The 20,464-nt window shown below is 36.4% G+C and overlaps 1 protein-coding gene across 1 annotated transcript in view; it reads right to left on the bottom strand.

Moving 5' to 3' along the window:
• SLC12A1 (solute carrier family 12 member 1) overlaps positions 1-20,464 on the bottom strand; it is an 80,074-nt gene that overhangs the window by 22,487 nt on the left and 37,123 nt on the right. The window contains exons 14-19 of the mRNA XM_011355175.1: positions 19,385-19,540; positions 15,353-15,452; positions 14,523-14,634; positions 8,109-8,249; positions 5,472-5,578; positions 1,760-1,842 (exon numbers count right to left, since the gene is read on the bottom strand). Coding sequence (XP_011353477.1) covers positions 1,760-1,842; positions 5,472-5,578; positions 8,109-8,249; positions 14,523-14,634; positions 15,353-15,452; positions 19,385-19,540 — 699 coding nt within the window. The remainder of the gene's footprint in view (positions 1-1,759; positions 1,843-5,471; positions 5,579-8,108; positions 8,250-14,522; positions 14,635-15,352; positions 15,453-19,384; positions 19,541-20,464) is intronic.

The raw sequence follows: 20,464 nt of genomic DNA, 5'->3' as shown, positions 1-20,464 counted from the left end.
AGCTCACATTTCTCCTTTAAGATCAGGACTGTCTAACTGCTTATTGGACATTTCCAGCAGCATTTCCCACAGGAAATTGTTTAAAACTGAAGCAGGCATCTCTTCATTAAACCTATTCTTCCTCTTGTGTTTCCATTTCCGTTAGTAGACCATCATTAATATAGTCAGCCAAGTCATCTTTTTTTACTTCTCCCTCTCCCGTATTCTACACATCCAACCAACATCCAAATGCTACTCTTTGTACCTCCAAAGTACTTCTGTCCTTTTTTCTCCATCCCTAGCTCTAGTTCAGGCTGTTGCCTTCTCTAGCCTTGATGATTATAAAAATCTTTTTGATTTGTTTCCCTGTTTCAATTCTAGTTCTAGCTGAGTCAATGCCCACTGTAGCTGAAAAAGTATCTAAAACCTAAATTTGATCACATTATTCTCTCACTGAAATCTCTTCAGTGTTTCCTCATTTTCAGAATATGGTCTACATTTTTTTAATATGGCAAATGAAGGCTTTTAAAATGAAGCTCTTATATCAGCAGCCTCATCTTTCAGTATTGTCTGCTTCATACTTTTCACTCTAGTAATACTAATCTGCTTTTGGTTGCCCACATATTGCATTTCTCCATACTTCTATGTCCTCATGTCCTCACACCTTTGCTAATGCTTTCCTCTTTGCCAACAATGCTATTCCCCAAACTCTCTCATTTTCTCTTCTCCAACATTGCTTAGTAAACTCCTACGTATCCACTAGATCTCAAATGAAAGGTAATTTCCTCCAAGAAGCCTTCTTGGAGTTAGATGTCCCTCCTCTCTTTCTCATCATACCTTATGACATTAATAATATACCCATTTCTATTACTATGCTATGAGTCTATTGAGGACACGGGCAGACTCTTATTAGTCTTGGTCTACCCAGAACTGACACCTACACCACAGCTGCTACATAAGAAGAAACCCCAGAATGTCCTTTGTTTTAGCGTCATCTAATCAGTGGATTCTACTGTGAAATTCAGCTAAAGTGGTAAGTCATGGATTAGTGTCCTGTTCTAATATTTCAGTGAATTTTTAGACATGTTGTTTATTATATACACAGGAGGGTATGTTTAAACTCTAAGACTAAACAAGTATAGTTTACTCTTAAACAACTTGGGTTTGAACTGCTCTGGTCATTTAAACTGAGGTTCAGATGAACTGTGGTCAATTGAACTATAAAGGTCAACTGAAAAAAATCCTGCATAAATGGACCTGCTATACACTATAGGGAAAAAGCAGAGTCACTAATCTGAATTAGTGTTTTTGCCTTGGAGTTAGATTAGTGATTCATAGCATGATACATTCGGGCTCATTTCCATGTTAGTTGTAAACTAGATCATAGACTCTTAAAAACAAATACATGGTTTTCTGAGGAAAGAATTAATCTTCATTTTCTGAAACATCTTGCAGAAATTAATTCGGCCGGTTAATTTACTTAAGGTGTTTATTTTCAATGATGCTGGCTTTGCGGTTTTGTGATAAGAAGAATAATTGATAACTATCCTGGATTATTCTATATTTCTGGTCAGTAGGACAAAGGCCACTTGTATTAGTGTTGGGGAAAACACTGGGAAGTGAACAAAGGTCAGGCCAGCACAACGATAACGTAAGCTCCGTTGTTCAGAGGTTTTGCCTATATTGTACACTACACTATCCCCAGCACATAGAGCTTCATGCCAGGCATAGAGTAAGGAGCTTAGTAAACATCTGTTGGTTAAGTAAAGAAAGTACATACCTTGCACCTGAAGAACTTGAGAGATGTCAAATCCTTGACTGATTCTGACTATGACCACACCAATCTCAAAATCAAACGCGTCGCTAAAAGTGGAAGCAAACTGGTTAGTGATTTAAATGGCTCCTTTAATCCTCAAGCCTTAAAATAATATTAAACATGCTTACAGGATTTTAATGTAATTAAGAAAATTCACTTCAGAATACAACCAAGGGCCCATGGCTTTCTGTTGGTCTGTCCTCCCTTTATGCATTTTAAAAAATGTTTTGTGAGAGAAGGTATCTAAGGCAACTAACTCATTTACTTTGGAACCAATTTATTCAAATAATACTATCAACTGGAAATTTGATTAAGGATTTGTTACATACTTTTAAAAGTTGATTGTTTTCTAATGTAAACAAAACAATCACCTAAATATTTAGAATGGAGAGTTTCTAGGTTGCAGAGACCCTTTGAAATGATCAGCCAAAACTCTTACCCATTAAGGAGAAATCCTACAACACAGCTGAAATCGAAATCCCCATTAAAAATGTCTTCAGTTCCTCTACCATTGAAGCAAGGCTTTTTCATGGCAACCCTATGCTGCTGAAGTTGGCTGTCGTGTCTTCTCTAAACCCAGCCCAATGAAATTAGATTATCCAGAAGAAAAAGGAAATGCTCTCTTTCTTTTATCTCTGTTTTATAAAATAGTTTTTCTCTGCCTCTAAATATGGGGCAAACCAATTAGAACTTTGAGTGCATTTTAAAATTTTCTCTTTGGGAGTTTTTTTATTCAATCTTCTATGGATCTGAAGCCCTGACTCTTTTTTAGGGGTCGTCCTCCCTCAGAAACAATGAAGTTTGTGATTATCTCACTATATGCAAACAAGTTTTCAATAGCCAAAGTCATCTTGAATTTTCAAATACTGATATAAATAAGTTCAGTATAATATGAATATCCATTCAAAATTCAAATCATAAGTTATTTTCACTTAACAAAATAGAGCCATTCTAGCAAAAGTTGCTGCAAAATAAATTCCCAATACATTTTGTTTCTAATTTTCCTTGATTATAAAAGGTAGACAATGTGTTCCACAAAAAAAATTTGAATTCTGTGCTAGGCAGAATCATTTTGGACCCCCAAAGACATTCACATTATAATCTTCTGAACCTGTGAATAAGTTACTTTACATGGCAAAGGGACTTTGAAGATATGATTAAGGACCTTGAGATGGGGAGATTATCTAGATAGGCCCAGTGTAATCACCAGGGTCCTTAAAAGTGAAATTGGGAGGCAGGAGAGGAGGCCTGAGTGATAAAATATGAGGACTTGACCTTTCAAGGGCTTTGAAGACAGAGGAAGGGGACTGAGAACAGTGGGCAGCCTCTGGAACCTAGAAGAAGCAAGGCCAGGAATTCTTTTCTAGATCCTCCAAAAGGGAACACAGCCCTGCCCACACCTTAATTTTAGCCTAGTGAGATAGTGTCAGACTTTCAACCCACACAACTGTAAGCTAATAAATTTGTATTGTTTTAAGCCACTAAGTTTGAGGAAATTTGTTAACGCAGACCACAAAAGCTAATATGGCTTCTAATTAAAACTAAACCATACTTAAGAATATTATATTTAAAATGTTCAAAGAAAAACAGTAAAGTACTATACTATTATAATAGTATCCTTATGATAATGATAGTAGTGCTTCATTTTAGGTCAAAAAACAAAACAAAACAAAAAAGTTAGAAAGGGAAATACCATACGATATGGTTGTGTGATTGTCTTCCTTCTATAATGACCCCGTTGTTATGATAGTAAAGTCATTTAACTTTACCAAGTCATATAAGTTATACATTAGTACAAATTTGAGCCACCTTGATATTGAACTTTATTACCAAGAAAACCAATTATTAATTCTCCTTAGCTTAATATTACTAGGTTTCATTATTTTGGTTCCTTTGAATTTTTAGAAAATTTCTAGAATGTTTAAGATGGTAGGGAAGTTTGAAGATGATCCCAGGTAATTTTGTATTAAATAATGGACGCTGTGACTGAAGATTTATATATTTCTTCCTATTTGTTTCACCCTTCTTTGTTCCCAAAAGCGAAGATGAAATTTCTTTCCCCTCCACTCCCTTTTTCCCCAAAGGTAAAGATGAAATTTTACTGAAGAATCTGGATAAGAGAGCAAATCTAATTCACTTCCAAGAGGTCTGGTCAGCAACTGATTGTGATTCTAAACACATCAAAATGCTGTTTGCTGAGCCTGGCAAAATTCTGACCCTGATCACCTGGCTTAGCCTTAACTTACTGAATTTAGAGCACCAGCAGGAGCCAGATGGTGGCATATGGCATCTAGGCTTTGTATATTTGGGGAACACAATTCAGGAGAATGCGTTTAATGCATAGGTTTCCATGGTAGGGAGACTAAGTGAATTTCTGTTTGGTCAGTAATGCATATGATTTCAAAAGATGAAAATTATTTTCTTATGCTTCCTTTCAGTAAAATTAATATTAGAATGCTTTTGTTATGTTGCCTAAATCTCCCCTAAATGATGATAAATTGATGCTCATTTTAGCAGGGGCTTGGTATAAAAAGCACTGAATATATGCTTGTTTCGATGGGTGAAGATTATTTTCCTTGCATATTATGGATTTTTAAGTGCAGTCAGACCTCTCAGGGCATGTTTCCTACCGTATGATATGAAATCAGAGTGAAGCTAGACCCTGGGCTGAGGATATCTTCCATTTTCAGAGCTGTTGACACAAAAGATGGCTTTGGGCATAGCTATATTGTCTCCCCTTGAAATGAATCTGGTTAAGTATTTTCAAGCCTGGAAGAAAGGCTCAATTTTCTAGAATGGTCACCGATGACATCCTGTGCCTTTCAGTAAGTGTAGAATTTGTCTTCTCTTATGAAATGGATGGAACCAAACCAGGTAATACTTTGGGTATATATATATATACTTCTGGAGGCAGTAAAACATGTGGTCAGGAGTTTAAACTTTGAATTTGGATGGTCCTGGGCTGAAATTTCAGTTCTGTCACTTAAACAATCCTGTCATTTTCTGCAGCTTGTTACTTAATATTTATATCTGTATCATTACTTATAAAATAGGAACAACAGTAGTGCTTACTTCAGAGTCTTCTTGTGAGTATTAAATGAGGTGACTTGTGTTAAGGACGTTAGCTGGTGCCTACTCATGCTTTGACTATCATGATTACCTTTATCCCAAGACTCTTCCAATATTTAGGTATCAGATATTACGTACCATTTAAAACTCACCTTCTGTGTATAAACCAACACTGCTACATGGCAGAAGCAGCTAGCACATGAGGTCCTCATGTCTACAAAGAGAGACCTGAGGCTTTGGGGTAGTGACTGCCTGGCCCAAGGCCCAGAAGAGGACAATGACTGAATAGAGCATACCAGCCAATCCAAGATGTTTTGAAAGAAAAATTTCTTCCTTATCTAATTGTCCTTTGCTTTTAATCTTATAAATAGGTTTTAAGGTTGTAACTCTTAATATTTACCTTTTTCTTTGACACTCTCCCTCCTCTGACACTATGATTCCCTCAAGTTCTATCACTAGCAGTAGTTTTTTCACTTTGGTAAAGAAGTCAGAGTACCAGGGGAATGTCCTCTTCTCAGGCAATTTAATCTACTATAACAGTGTCAGTTATGTACTTCTCTGGTTAGTGCTTTATAAACAAGAATACATCTTGAAAACCATCACTTACTGTATGATTCCCACGTAGTTTTCAATCTCTGTCAGGGGAGCTTTCCTCCAGTTTTTCTTATAGCCAATCACCAGAGTATTTGGTTTCATTCTTCCTAAGCCCGAGGCCTAAACAGAGGAGATAAACACATGGGCAATCCTTACCATACCAGAAAACTACCACTGCAAATGAAAAATAATGTTTTAAAGAGCACTGAAGTAATGTTCTGATGATTCTGAAGATTAGATTACATTTTAGCGCATGTCCTTCATGCCCATACCCAAGCATAAAATAGAAAGATTAATTCTAAATTATCTCAGCCATAAATGGATTTTAGATGACAGAAATGTAGCATTTCTAAATTAGCAGTCATTTGCATTTTTTTTGACACTCTCATTAAAATGGTTGAATAATTTAAAATCAAGTGAGGGTCGGCTAAACTGTTGATATGTGTGTTGTAACTTAGTGGTTCAAAGCTCATTTCTACCTGTTATATTCATGTCATTAGTAGTAAAATCCATGTTTGGAAAAATCTTATATATGAGGATCACTGAAACTTCTACTTATATTATTTATTGAAGAGTAACTGAGCTAAGTTTCCATGACCTAATTCTCTTATATGACAGAGTCATTATTAGCTATCTTCCATATCAGAAGTTTCATTCCCTCCATTAAATAACAAGATATGGCTTCTAATTAATTAAATCTAACCTAGCAATTTACTGAGTGCCTATTAATTGCAAAGTACTATGGTAGGGGCTGTGGGACAGTGGGGAGGCATGTTCTTTGGCCTTAAGGAGTTTAGAATAAGTTAGAGGAAAGAAAATCTAAACAAATAATTATAATCGAGTGCTAATGCAGTAGAAACTCATCTGGAAGGATAAAGGAAGAAGCCTTATATTCCAGTTGAGGATTCATGGGTGGCTTCATGGGAGAGGTGGAATTTGTCCTGAATCTTGAAAGTTGGTTAGATGTCGTCAAGGAAAGATAAGAATAGCAGTGGGAGTAAAGGAAGGACATTCCGGGTCATAGAAACTGTGAAACAAATGACCAAAGCAGGACGTTTTAGAGGGGACACTAGCAAATAGAAGAAGATAGGCATGGATAGAGGGTTCCTGAAATAAACTTTGCCTCCATCACATTTGCTGTATTGCACTTAGAAATGTACAGGTTACAGAATAGCTCATTTGGCCCTTGGCAGATACATGGCAACATGGATGTAATCTTTTCCATGACCATGGTTTTGGGATGTGGTCATTCATACCATAATTTCTTAGATGCAAAAAAGGCTTTATCCAAAATGGTATAATTTTTAGTGCCTCCCTTTATAATCTGTCCTGCCCGTTGTTGTGACTCCTTTGTACTTCACCTTTTTTTTTGATGAAACTCATGTGCATGAGCTTTACGCATTGTCAATTCTTTTTAATAATTTATTCTGGATTAATATATGAGTTCTTTCCCATATTTATGTCTTTTCTCTCATTGTTCTTATTCTATGTTTGCCCTCTATTTCTAAGCTGAAATTTTTATTATTTTTCTGATCTTCTGTGATAATTTTACATTAAATGTGTAACTTTCCCAACATATTGAACCAAAGAGATACTGAAAAGTTAACCCACTGCTGAAAGAAAAATCAGCATCTTTCAATGACGTTTATTTCCGTAGTTTAGCAAATTAACAGATGAAAAGAGGTTCATTGAGTATAATAAGACTTTCAGAAATGGTTTCCCTGCATGTGCAGCTACTTTGCAAATGTTCTTCAGGGATGTTAGACATGCATGCATCAAATACTCTTAATCTACAAAATACTACAATTTATTCAATATATTTTTTCTTTCTTGCCTACATGAGCTTCAGTTATCTGGATGCAGTCTTGAATTTTGACACTCCTCTATATGGCAACTTTGAAAGCGAAATGCATCATTTGGTATATGTAGAAGTAGGGCTGCATTCAACCAAATTAAAGCCAAAATGATTAGAAAGCCAAACTCTACCATTTCTAAGGGGCTCTTGGATTGTTTTAAGAAAACTCTAACACTAAATTATGAAGCTCAGAACCAGGGAAAGATTCTATGTAATTATTATAGAATGGGAGGGAAAGAGAAAGGATAAGTGAGAAAAGATGAAAGAACTGTGGGCTTTGGTGTTGAACCGCAGAGATCATCACAATTTATTCAACATTCTGGAAATAATTTAGGATAGGGAGATTTTCCACCCAGATCGCGATGCTTTTATTTAGTCTAGCAGCTGCCCTCACACCATTTGCAAAAGAAAAAAGGGAAAGAATGCCCGACTTGAGCATTGCTACACATGCAGTATGAGATGCAAAAATAATAGTTGGAAGTTTTAATAAGATCCTGAATGTCAACCATCAGAACAAATTTGCATTTCAATAAACACGGGAACAGAATGTATGCTGTTGGCCAAAGGCAACTTCGTTTTCATTTCCAGTGTATCACTCATAGTTCATTGTAACAGAACCTCTCCGATTGTTTTAGCTTTGCCTATCTCCAGGAATTCAAAATGACTTTCTTAACCATCTGCATTGATCTCTGACGCTGGACTGCCTAAGTAGAACTATTCGCTTTGGGAGCTTCATTAACATGGAGTGCTAATTGTCTTTTGCCTATGTATTCATTCTCTCAATGCCAGCCTTACCTGAAGGAGACTTCGGACACCATCCCTGAAACAATCTGCTGCCACTGCAGCATAAAAAGCCTTGATTTTGTTCTGTATAAGCCAGGCCTGCTTTTTTGCCATGCCACTGTTCATCTCTTTAACACACAGCTTGCGCGGTCCCTGTGTGACACAATGAAATATTGGTTAGAAGCTCTGCTATTTTATACCACACTGCTGTTGTTGTCTAAAGGACAAAAATAGCTGGCAATGCCCCATTGAGTTAAGAAATGGGAAAGGGAAAAACACCTCACTAAATGGGGTTTATGCAGATTCAGCCTTTGGGAGAGGACCTGTGCTGCTCACATTATTCACTTTCCACCCAGAATGTCTAAATGTGTTAATACCTGCTTAATCAACTGCCTCATGCTGAATAAAAGAAAGATCTGAGGGCATCATGGCACATGAGGAAAATACTAAAAATGTGACTGAAGAAGTTCGGGATAAATACACAGTCAACCTTTGACTTAATAGCGAGAGCCACTTTTGAAAACACCAAGGAAATCTTAAAGCCTGATTGCAAGAAATGGACTGTGCTCTTGGGAACCAGAGCATGGTGAGTTGCAAATCCTGCCATGGACTACCACATCCTGACGATTCTATTTGGCCCATCTCTGCTTTCTGTGTGTAGTAAGGATACCCTTGCACCACTTTTCCATGTGTAATGTTGACATATTCCCATTTAAGTAAATCAACATTTCCCATTCACTTAGTGAATTTGGTGGGAATTAAACTTCACATACCTATTGCATGGGAAGAATAGATGTGATTAAGAGAGAAGGAAGCAGGTGTTGTAGTGGTAGATGAGATGAAGCATTTTATAACTTCAAGATTTGAATTGCGGCAACTTACTTTTAACTAAAATTTTTTTCTCGTTTCTCCTACCTTAAAGGTCCAAGCTAGCTCTTTTCCTTGCATGTTTCAAATCAATACAAAAGGTATTATCTACCATGTGCCAACAGGGTACATATCTACTATTTTCCTGGAAAATCTTTCAATTCATGATGAGACTTGGAATTTTGTTGAATTGTCTTAGATTTCTTACAGTTTGTCTGGAGTCTTTATAAAATGCAGTGTGGAGGTCTGGAACAGGGCTAAGATTCTGCGTTTCTAACAACTCCTGGATGACACAGATGCTGCAAATTCTCAGACAATACTTGGAGACTCAGTCTTAGAGGGTCTTAGATTGGAGAAAAAGGGCTTTGGACGTGTGAAAAAGATACAGGGCTTTGCAGTCAGACAGAACTGGTTTCAAATCTAAGCTTAGCCACTTTGGAGGTAATTGATAATCCCTGAGCTTTGATATGTTATTCTGAAAAAAGGGATAAAATCTTATCCTGCAAGATTGTTTTAAGTAGTCATAATAAACTGCCTGGAATATAGTAGTTGCTTATCTAAAGTTGATTTTTATTATCTTAACTGAGTGCTCACAATCTCGTTGAAGCTCTGGACATAGTTCCACCACTGTGTTTTCTCTATAGCAGAGCTGAAAGCGGGCTGAACTGAAAATCAGAATGTTGGGTTTAGGCCTGGCTTTGGCACTGACTAGCCGACACCCTGGGTATGCCACTTGTCCTCTTGTGATATGGGTTATATACTTATAAAAATAAGGAAATTGTCTAGATCGTCACTGCCAGGACGATAGCGCTTTTCTGCATGTCGCTATTCAGCATCTGAATGTGGCTGGTTGACATTGAGATGTGCTGGAAATATAAAATACATACTGAATTTTGAATCCTTAGTATGGAAAAAGTAAAACATCTCATTAATAATTTTATATTGATTGCATACTCAAATTGATAATATTCTAGATACATTACATTAAATAAAATGTATTATTACAATTAACTTTACCTGTTTCTTTTTACTTTTTGATTGGCTACTAGAAAATTTTAAGTTACACTTATGGCATAAATTTCTATTACACAGCGCTAGATAATCTCCGGGGTCCCTTCCATTTCAAAGCTGTGTTTAAATTGGATCAGATTCTTTATGTACTTATTTTTACTGGAATATTTTCTAGAACATGGTAACGTTTCAAAACAGTTTAGATGACTTATGTTAAAGTTAAAAATAAGAAATTTCAGTGAAGATGAAGAAGGTAAATATATAAAAAGGGTAGTTATTACTAGACCTAGCCTAAGGAAAGATATGTCATTATGGGTCGAATTTTGCTCAGGGTTCTAGACTGTTGATGCACTTTGAACTACTAGTCCTTCTTGAGTATTCTAGACTCCATCAACCACAAAAGTAAGAAGGAATATTTTATTCTAGTAGCTCAATGGTGACAGTAGCCATGAAATAAAACAAAAACCAATAGCTAGGAAAGGTATTGGGCTATCAATATACTGAGTTGTACCACAATGACTGTGAACCCCTGGGAAATTGGCATTTATTTAAATAAATGCAGTGTAACATCTGTCTATTTGTAATACAGAAATCCAGATTAAACATTAATTGTGACAGAGAGATTTACTTTAATGCCTAAATTTGCCATATTGAGAAGTCATAAAAATATTTCATGCAGAATCTCTCCTGGCTAAAAATGATTATAATATCCTTTTAGCACACTTATTAATGTGAGGCAAGGCTGCAATACAAATGTAGTAAGGGAAAAGCAAACTAACAAAGAGGAAAGACATAATGGAAAATAATTATTCAACATTCAAATATGTCATAGTCACAAAAATAAATTTTACCATCCAATTAAAATATTATAGAGATTAGCTCAGTTAGGATCCAAAATATGAGAGCATAAATTAGTTCAGGATTTGAACAATAAAGCTCTAAAAATCTTGAATATGTTATAACTTTGACATTGATTGAGAAAGGGGTAAAGAAATTATAATTATTTAGTCTGGAGAAGTTGATATGACACTACTTTAAATAAATGAATATTATGAAAAAAATTTGCAAAGGAATTTCAATATCATTAGGATTATATAGAGGAATTTGGGCCAAGTGCAGTGTTCTTTCCAACTTTTATTTTTCAAAACACTGAGAGTCCTATTGCTCTGCTTTAGATTTTATTGCTGCTCTGGTTGGACAGTGGGAAAGAGAGTTTTTCCCATTCTGATTTGTCCATAGTTCATCTCTCCATGCATCCTAGTGACCATTTGTAAGTCATTTCATTTTTCTTGTATTTGGTCATGTCACTATTTTATTAACATTATGACAGAGACTCATTGACTAAAGGTGAATGGTTTAAAGGGGACTTTAGCTTGATCTCTAATGGTTTATTTTCTTTTAATAGTGAATGGAAGCATGTATGACAAAAGAGTTAAAAGTTGTTCATTAGGAAAAGAAGAATGTAAAGCCTCTTAGAACATAAGAATGTCACTGATTTATTATACGATAATTCAAAGGAGAAAAATATACGTTATTTTAAGTTACCAAGCTGGATTCCTTAAAAAGAATCCACAAATTTGTCCTGTTGAAGGACCCCTCATCTGAAATCTTTAGGTTGAGTAGGAAAAAGGTGAGAGAGTGAAAGATGGTGTGACAGTTAGTTGGATAGTTAGAAGGCTACAGTGTGGGCTATAGTGTAATAATAACTCTCTTAATTCCAGTTTCAGCAGCTTTGAGGGCTATGACGTCTAGTCTTTAAAAATGCCTCTGTTGCAGGAAATGGCAGCTGTAGCCACATGCTTTCTATTTATCCATCAGCATCAAAATGTCAGTGAGCTCTGAATCTTGCTCCTTCCTTGTAGTGTAACAAGTACTTTAAGCTAGCACTTCAAATAACTGAAGGCCACCAGGGGGACAGAGCACAGAGCCTGCTATCCTGTGATTAGTCCGGCGCAAGTCCGTATCTCACTATTCCATCATGATCAAGCTGCTGAATACCTAAAAAGTCCAAGATCCATACAGTGTTTGGACCTGGTTTCTTTAAGAGAAAGTGCCTTAGATTTCTACTGACGAGCGTATATTTTTGAAATGAAAGTAGTGACTATATAATGATAATGATAATATCAATATCAACAATAACAACTAAAATTGATTGAGCTTTTACTACTTGACAGACTCTGAACTAAGCACTAGAAAGCTTACTTTACATAATTCTCACAACAACCCTATCACATAGGTGTTATTATTATTTCCATTTGTAACTGAGAAAACTGTGGATAGGGAGACTAAACTATGTGCCTAAGTGACTGCAGCTAATAGATGGCAAAACAGTGATTCAGATCTTGACTATGTGTCTCCAAAAGCCCGTGAGCGCCAACTTCCTAGAATTAAAAATTAAGTTGTCATCCCTTAACAACACCATTACTAATTTAACCTTTTCCAGAAGGTTAGCCTAACCACCAACCACTGTGCTTTTGGTAAACAAATTCTAATTGTACGTCGACTTTCCCCACATCCCCTTCCATCTGTTTCTTTGCAAAGATGATTGATGACTAAATATGGAGTTGAAAAATGCTGACAGCATCTGCAGCCCCAGGAGGGCACAGAAAGTAACTAATTGAAAAAATGTTAACTAATGAAGTAACTGTTTTCAGTCCCCAAGATAACCTTGGCACCTGAGAGTAAGACTCTTGGGCCTTACTCAGAGAGACCAACACAGTGATGTATAATGTGGTCCAATGTACATGTCAAACAACCGGGACTGTTGGAGGCACAGACTTAGGTATCTATTTCACATGAAATGATACTGAAGAATCATACTCTTTCATTATAGTTAAAACAGCAAAGGGTTAATTAAAAGCAATATCTTTTGTCTCTGTAAAAAGATCTTTTCTCCTTTGCCAATATATGACTGTTTATACTCTCAGTTCATTTCTCCTATCTTAAAGATATTCTACGGCTTGCTAAACTAAGTTTTCTCTAAATTGCTAGAGAAGAAAAACACCCAGAACTGCTTATTCCATCAAAATCCACTGCTGCATTATATTGGCCAAAATAAAATCCACTAATCCAGGGCATCGAAGTTGATAATATGAGAAAAGGGCCCTTGACAAGATTTTAAAAAATCCTCTGGAGTCACAGTTGGTCATTACTAACCTGTCAATCTTATGTAGTCAGAAGGATCCCCTCCATCCCCTAAAGGATAATTTCATTGAGTTATACTGTTGGAGTTACTATGATATAAACACTGAGAGAAAAGAGAATATGACCAGCTGGCTTTATATAGCATTTAGAGCATTGCCAAGTGTAAAAAGATGCTTAAGTGCTAATCATGATGACATGTGGTAAATTAACCCCTGGATGATGGCACAGTTGACTGGCTCCAGGGTTACACAGCTTCCAAATGACCCTATTCCCTGGCAGGTACTAGACATCTAAGTAGTTGTACCCGATTCTGATAGCACTCCCTAGATACGAGTCTGCAAAGGTTTTCTCCTTATGATATACTACAGAAAAATCAGGTGGCCTGGATTGAAATCCTGGCTTTGTCACTTTCTTGTCATATAACCCTGTGTAATAACTTAATTTTCATGAATCTCCCTTTTCCAATAATTAAAATGAGAACAAGTCTTCTCTTTTTTCTTTTTGCCTCACTGAGCTGTTGTGTAGATCAAATAAAAACTGTAGGAAAATGCTTTGAAGAATAGGTAAGTCCTATAAAAATACATTGAAGTAGCTGAGGATTTTGAGTGGTGAGAGAGAGACAGAGACAGAGACAGACAGAGACAGACAGAGAGAGATGGGTGAGGGGAAGAGAGAGAGAGAGGAATACAATGGAGGTAGACCGGTTTGGAGGACTTAGACATTATTTTGTTATAATTTTAATGCTTTCTCCTCACTTTAGAGATTGGTGATCAGTCAATAATTATGGCAACATTTTTAGAGTCTGCTTTTGATATCTCCTGGGAAAAACCACCAATAAGTTATCATTAGTCTATCACATACTTCTTGAACAAAAAGGAACTCATTTAGCTCTGAATGTGTATCTAAGACATGGAAAACTTGGTTTAATTCCCCAGATATCTATAGTGTTATCAAAGTTATTCAAATATTTAATCTAAATTCTATGTGCTGTCCTTTAAGGCCATTATGTCTGGTTCTCTCCTTATCAGTTAATCTGTATAATAGCACTCTCTGGCTCATTTCAACCTTTTATATTTCTGTGGACAGTTATCACTCCAAATGCCTTCATTTTATTTACTTATTTCTGAGCCAGTTCTTTTTTTTTTTTTGACTCAAAGGCCATCATTTGGAAATATTTATTACTTTTAGTTGGTCTCCTATGAAATTGAAAACTCGTTTTATCCACTCATTTAAATTCAGGATCACGGGCCCTTGCTACTCTTTGCTATATGAATCAAGAAAAAGGGCTCTTGTCCAAACTGCCTTGCCATTCTCCTATCATTGCATGTACCCGTTCAGCTCACCTAAAACAATACAAGGTGAGCTGGAGAAAAAAGCTCTTTCCTGGGATGAAGCGGCTCTTACCACAAAGACTTCACAGCAGATGCAAAGGCCACTGTTCTTGGTAAAGGCATGAGTTATGTCCAAGAGAGCTGGTCTGGTTATGGGTGCCCCTGTTAAGACAATGCACTGGGGCCTGGAAGTGAAGAAAAGAAGATGTGAAAACTGACCATCTAAGAAGCCTATGAGCTCAGATCCAACCCAGTGGAAACAGCAGGAACGGAACGCTGGGCAAAATGGGACAACGTGTCCTCTAAATATTTCTTGTGTTTCTCACCAGAAGTCTTAAATCATCCAGCCTGTTCATCTTGCCATCTTTGTATTTTTAGTTTAGTTAGTGTCAGCAAAAATGTGAAGTAAGGTATAGGTGGTCTTCAGTTTTCCCTGTCTTTTTTCCTCTGGACACTATTCTTATCCCAGATTCCAACAGAGCCTGAGTTTCACCGACCAGTATTTTCATGCTATTTTCCTTCATCCTCCTTACAAAGAGCTTAAAGTATTACTTCTTCCTCAGAAAATTCAGTAAGCCAAAAGCCTTAAGCTGAATGGAGACAGCACCAATGATTAAGGTTGCAGGGATCTGGGGACATCTTTCTGAAACCACATCATTTAAATCAACTTCTATCCCCACTCATGGAAGGCGACCCTTGGTACTTTGAGGGTTTATAGTTGAGGATGGGCACAGCTCAGAGTGGAAAAGGAGAAGCACTTATTAACAGGAGGAGCTGTCATGAAAATGTGGTAGTTTTACATGACCACCTGGTCTTAGAATATACCCATAAAGTGTATAACTACTACAGTACATTTGTCTCCTGTAAAGAACAACACCAACATGACTGAGAAGCCAATTTTACCTGAAATTTTTCACATGGTCTTCCACTGTGGTTAATTCCAGGGCATTGTCTAAAGCACTCACATAAGAAAGAGCCTGTGTGGAGGAGCCCCAGTTCACATCTGTAGATGAAGGAGGAGATGACATAAAAAGTATTGACCTTCCCTATCTATACTGTGAATAATTTTTCTAAATAATTTTTAAATTTTGCATTTACATTTGGCATATAATTTTAGTTTTAGGTGTACAACAGAGTGAGTAGACATTTAAAACTTATGAAATGATCACCCCGATAAATCTAATACCCATCTAACACCACATATAGTTATTAGAATATTATCCACTATATTCCTTATGCTATGCTTTACATCCCCGTGACTATTTTGTAACTATCAATTTGTATTTCTTAATCCCTTCCCCTTTTTCACTCATACCCCCAACCCCCTTCCCATCTGGCAAGCATCAAAATGGTTTTCTGTATCTATGAGTTTGTTTCCGTTTGTTTGCTTGTTTGTTTGTTTTATTCTTTAGATTCCACATGTAAGTGAAATCACGTGGCATTTGTCTTTCTCTGTCTGACTTACTCCACTCAGCACAGTATCACGTAGGTCCATCCATATTGTTGCAGATGTCAACATTATTTTTTATGGTTGAATAATATTCCATTGTATAAATGTACCACCTCTTCTTTACCCATTCATCCATTGATGGACACCCAGGTTGCCTCCAGATCTTGGCTATTACAAATAATGCTGCAATGAACATATGGATGTACATGTCCCTTCGAAGAAGTGTTTTGGATTTTTCAGATAAATACCTAGAAGTGGGATTACTAGGCCTTTTTTCGTCTCTTGTTATAGCCTTGGTTTTAAAGTCTACTTTGTCTACTATAAGTGTCATTATCCCAGCCTTTTTTGTTTACTTCCATTTTTATGAAATATCTTTTTCCATCCCTTTAAGTCTCTGTGCATCTTTTGATCTGAAATGAGTCTCTTGTAGATGGCATATGTATGGGTCTTATTTACTTATCCATTCAGAGTCCCCTTAAACTAGCCTCATTTTTTTAGATTCCTTTTCTTGTTGCTGTTGAGATTATTTTCTGCTACCTTATCTTTTAGATCACTAATTCAATCCTCTGCTTCGTCTAATCTATGGTCGATCTTCCAATGTATTCTTCATTTTAGTTATTGTGTTCTTCATTTCTGACTGGTTCTTTTTTATGTTTATCTCCATTTTTATGTTTTCTATCTCGTTATTAAAATTCTCACTGATTTTATCTACTCTTCCCCTAAATTCATTGAGCATCTTATAACCAGTGTTTTGAACTATGCATCTGGTAGACTGTCTTCATTTTGTTTAGTTCTTTTTATGGAGCTTTGTTCTGTTCTTTCATTTGGGAAATGTCTCTTTGTCTCCCCATTTTGGCTGCCTCCCTGTGTTTGTTTCTATATATTATAGAGCTGCTATGTCTCCTGGTCTAAGGAGAGTGGTCTTATGTAATAGGTGTCCTGTGGGCCGCAGTGGCAGTTTCCCTGGTCACCTGAGTCAGTGTTTCAGGTGTGTCTCTTGTGTAAGTTGTGTGTGCTTTCCTTTATAGTAGAGCCTTGGTTTCTGTTTGCACACCAGTGGGTGGGATTGAACCTCAGGTTGATTGGATGTGATGACTGGCCAGTGACTACAGTGGTTATGTCAGTCATGATGAGTGACTAAAAGGAGCGTTGTGCCCTTCTATGAACACTTTGTGAATTCTTAGAAATGAGACCTCTCTTTCTTTCCAGCTAAGGATCAGACTTTAAAGCTGCAGCCCAGATATCTTGCTTTGCGGAGAACCTGTGCGATAACCACATCCTAGGCAATAGATGGGAAAATGGCTATCCCCGGAATAAATTCAAGGGGTCTTCACAAATTCTTAAGCTAAAAAGAGAAGAGGCATTCCTATATACACAGATAATGTGCAGCAATCTTTAGATTTTGAATAGTGAAACTGAATAGCTAAGAAATTCTTACTTTTGGGTGTCCATGAAGAAGATCAATTTTTATCAAGCATTTTAGTTTGATCTTTTAGGATCTAATCATAATAAGAGAGGTAAGCACTATCGTCCCTTGCCTTTTTGGGGGACCAAATTAAATATGAGATGGATTCTCTAAATTTTAAAGTAGAAAGTCCCTGATAGGAATGTACAGATTTACCCCAGATGCAGACAGAGCCATATCCCCAGCTTTGCTTGAAAGAGTTGGGGGAAATGGTGGGGGATAACTATTTCTAGATAAAGAAGATTAATATTGGTTAAGTGTTGACTAGGCTAGGGATTTAGCATACCTTAAGTTATTTTATTCTTATAAAAACACTACTAGTCAATTGGAAATTTATTTGTAAAAAAAAAAGAGACCTGAATTATTCTTCACGTCACAAACAAAAATTAACTCAAATGGATAATAAACATAAATTAAAAATTTAAAGCATTTAAACTTCTAGTAGTTTGTGACCTTGGATTAAAGTATAATATCTTAGATTAGAAGCAAAAAACCAAACCATTAAAGAAAAAAAAAACTGATAAATTAGAATTTATAGAAATTAAAAATGTTTACTCTTCAAACTGCAAGGAAAATGAAAAAATGAATCACAAACCTGTAGGTAATATTTGCAAAACATATACTGCTAAAGGATTTGCATCCAGAATTTATAAAGAACTCTTGCAACTTAATAATAATAATAATAATAAATGGGCAAAACATTTAAAGAGACACTTGACTAAAGAAGATATATGGATGGCAAATAAGATATTCAACATTATTAGTCATTGGGAATATGCAAGCCAAGCTACTGTAAGATATACTCTACATCTATTGGAATATTTGTGTGTTCTTTTAAATCCACTGACAATACTAAGTGCTGAGAAGGATGTGGAGAAACTAAGACTTTCATTTATTGCTAGTAGAAATGGAAAATAATACTGCTACTGAGGAAAACAATTTGGTAGTTTAGTTTCTTATAAAATTATATATACACTTAAATCATCAGAAATCCCACTCCTAGAAAAATGAAAGCATAGGTCCGCATAAAGTTCTGTGAGTAAATGTTTATAGCAGCTTTATAATATGAACACCCCGAGCTGGAAACAACCCAAATGTCTGTCAACTAGGGAATACATTTTTTAATAATCTGAGATATATTTATACAATTGAATACTTCCCAGCAACAAAAAAGAACAAACTACTTACACATGCAACAACATGGATGAATCAAAAGGCATTATGTTAAGTGAAAAGAAGCATACGCGAAGGCTACATACTATATGATTCTATATAATATTCTGGAAAAGGCAATGCTATAGGGATAGAAATCAGTAAAGTAGTTGTCTGGGGCTAAGTTGGAGGGAAGAGATTGACTATAGAAGAGTGTAAAAGATCTTATAGTGATGATGGAAATGTTCTCTGTCTTGATCATGGTGGTGGTTACAAGACTGTGTAAGTTTGTTAAAACTTATAGACTATACATCTAAAAGAGATGAGTTTTACCATATGTATATTATACCTGATGTTAAAAATACATGAAGTGTTACAGATAAACAACAAAGAAACCCCTCCAAGGTAGTTACTATCTTCTCTGTTTTACTTGTTGAGTAAGGGTAAGGGGAGTATGTGGGTGGCTCGAGGTCCTGAGACCAGACTCTCAGTACCTCACTCTGTGGTCTCTAGCCTCTCCCATCTGCAGTCCATCCATTTCTCTCCCTCTCTCAAAAATTCATTCATATCACTCTCATGTTATTTATTATAATGTGTTATAGTTAAGTCCAGTTTCTTCATCTATAAAATAGTTCTAATAATACTTAACATATAGCATTATTCTGAGAATTAAATGAGAGCCTGGTATACAATAGGTGCTCAACAAGATTAACTATTATTTATATTATATTGTATTATATTGTATTATCAATATCCACCATACACATGGCACACCTAAGTGCACAGAAGCTGCTCAATAACTGTTGAATGAATGGGTAGTTAGAGGTCGCTTTGGGACCTTCCTCTTACACAGTCCTTTTTATCTTACCTGGCTTTTTATAGGTCACATAGATATAGAGGAAGAACTCAATGACATAGGTGATGACAGCTGCCCACCAGTTGATGACAAACATGACTGCACAGCACAAAATAGCTCCAAAAAGAGATACCCACATATTGTAAATTCCATACGCAGGTCTCCATCCTGCAAGTAAAAAAAAAAAATAGTTTGTGCACAAGAAAAACTCTATCACCACCACGCCACTGCATATTATTAGAATATAAGTAATGTGTTTTTCCCTAGCATAAAAATCAGAACTTTTAGGTCAGGTTTCTAATTCTGTTAATAGTTTTCTGTGACCTTGGATCCCTGGCCTATGAAGGTGTCATTACACCAAATAAGGATGCTGTGAAACATAGAAAATGTGTCACTTATGGCCCCTCCGCACTTCCCACATGCCCCCGATTGTTTTCCTAAACTACAAAACCTTGAGCATCTAGTATATATGCCATTAGGAGTTGAAAAGAGACAGGAGGGATGGAAAAAATGGGGTCTTGCAGGGAGGGGTGAGAAGAACTTCTTGGTGGCCCAAGATGGAGAAGGTTAAGACAATGAATGGGTTTATTGTTCCCATGGAAAAGGCAAAGAGTCATCAAAAGTTAATCCACTAGCTTTCTGCTAGCTGTTTCTTTACCCTAAGAGGACAATGCTTACTCTTTCAGAAATAATAATCTATGGGAAAAGAGGAAGAAATTTTCATGCGACGTCTTCTTAGAACTGATGCATTAATATCTTATGCATTTGCAATAAAAAATTCCTGATGATTAATATGTGCATGGGGTTTCCCATGTTTTATTAGTTCCTTGAAATTAAAGAAGCTGGGAGACAGTATGGTCAGGATGGAGAAGCTCTGATTTGAAGGGCACATTTTGTCTGTGGGTGAAGTACACTTTAAATTTTGCGTTGCCGAAACAACAGAGCTTTCAGTCTTCTAGAGCAATTTCCTGAACGGCCACAAGATGGAAACAGCACTTCGAGAACATCACAGGAAATGCCTTTATTTTTCTCTGAGTCTGGCTCGCTCTCTGTGTGTGTGTGTGTGTGTGTGTGTGTGTGTGTGTGTGTGTG

This window comes from Pteropus vampyrus, unplaced genomic scaffold, assembly GCF_000151845.1.
Source record: "Pteropus vampyrus isolate Shadow unplaced genomic scaffold, Pvam_2.0 Scaffold19, whole genome shotgun sequence".
NCBI lineage: Eukaryota > Metazoa > Chordata > Mammalia > Chiroptera > Pteropodidae > Pteropus > Pteropus vampyrus.
This window is presented reverse-complemented; position numbering and strand designations above follow the sequence as displayed.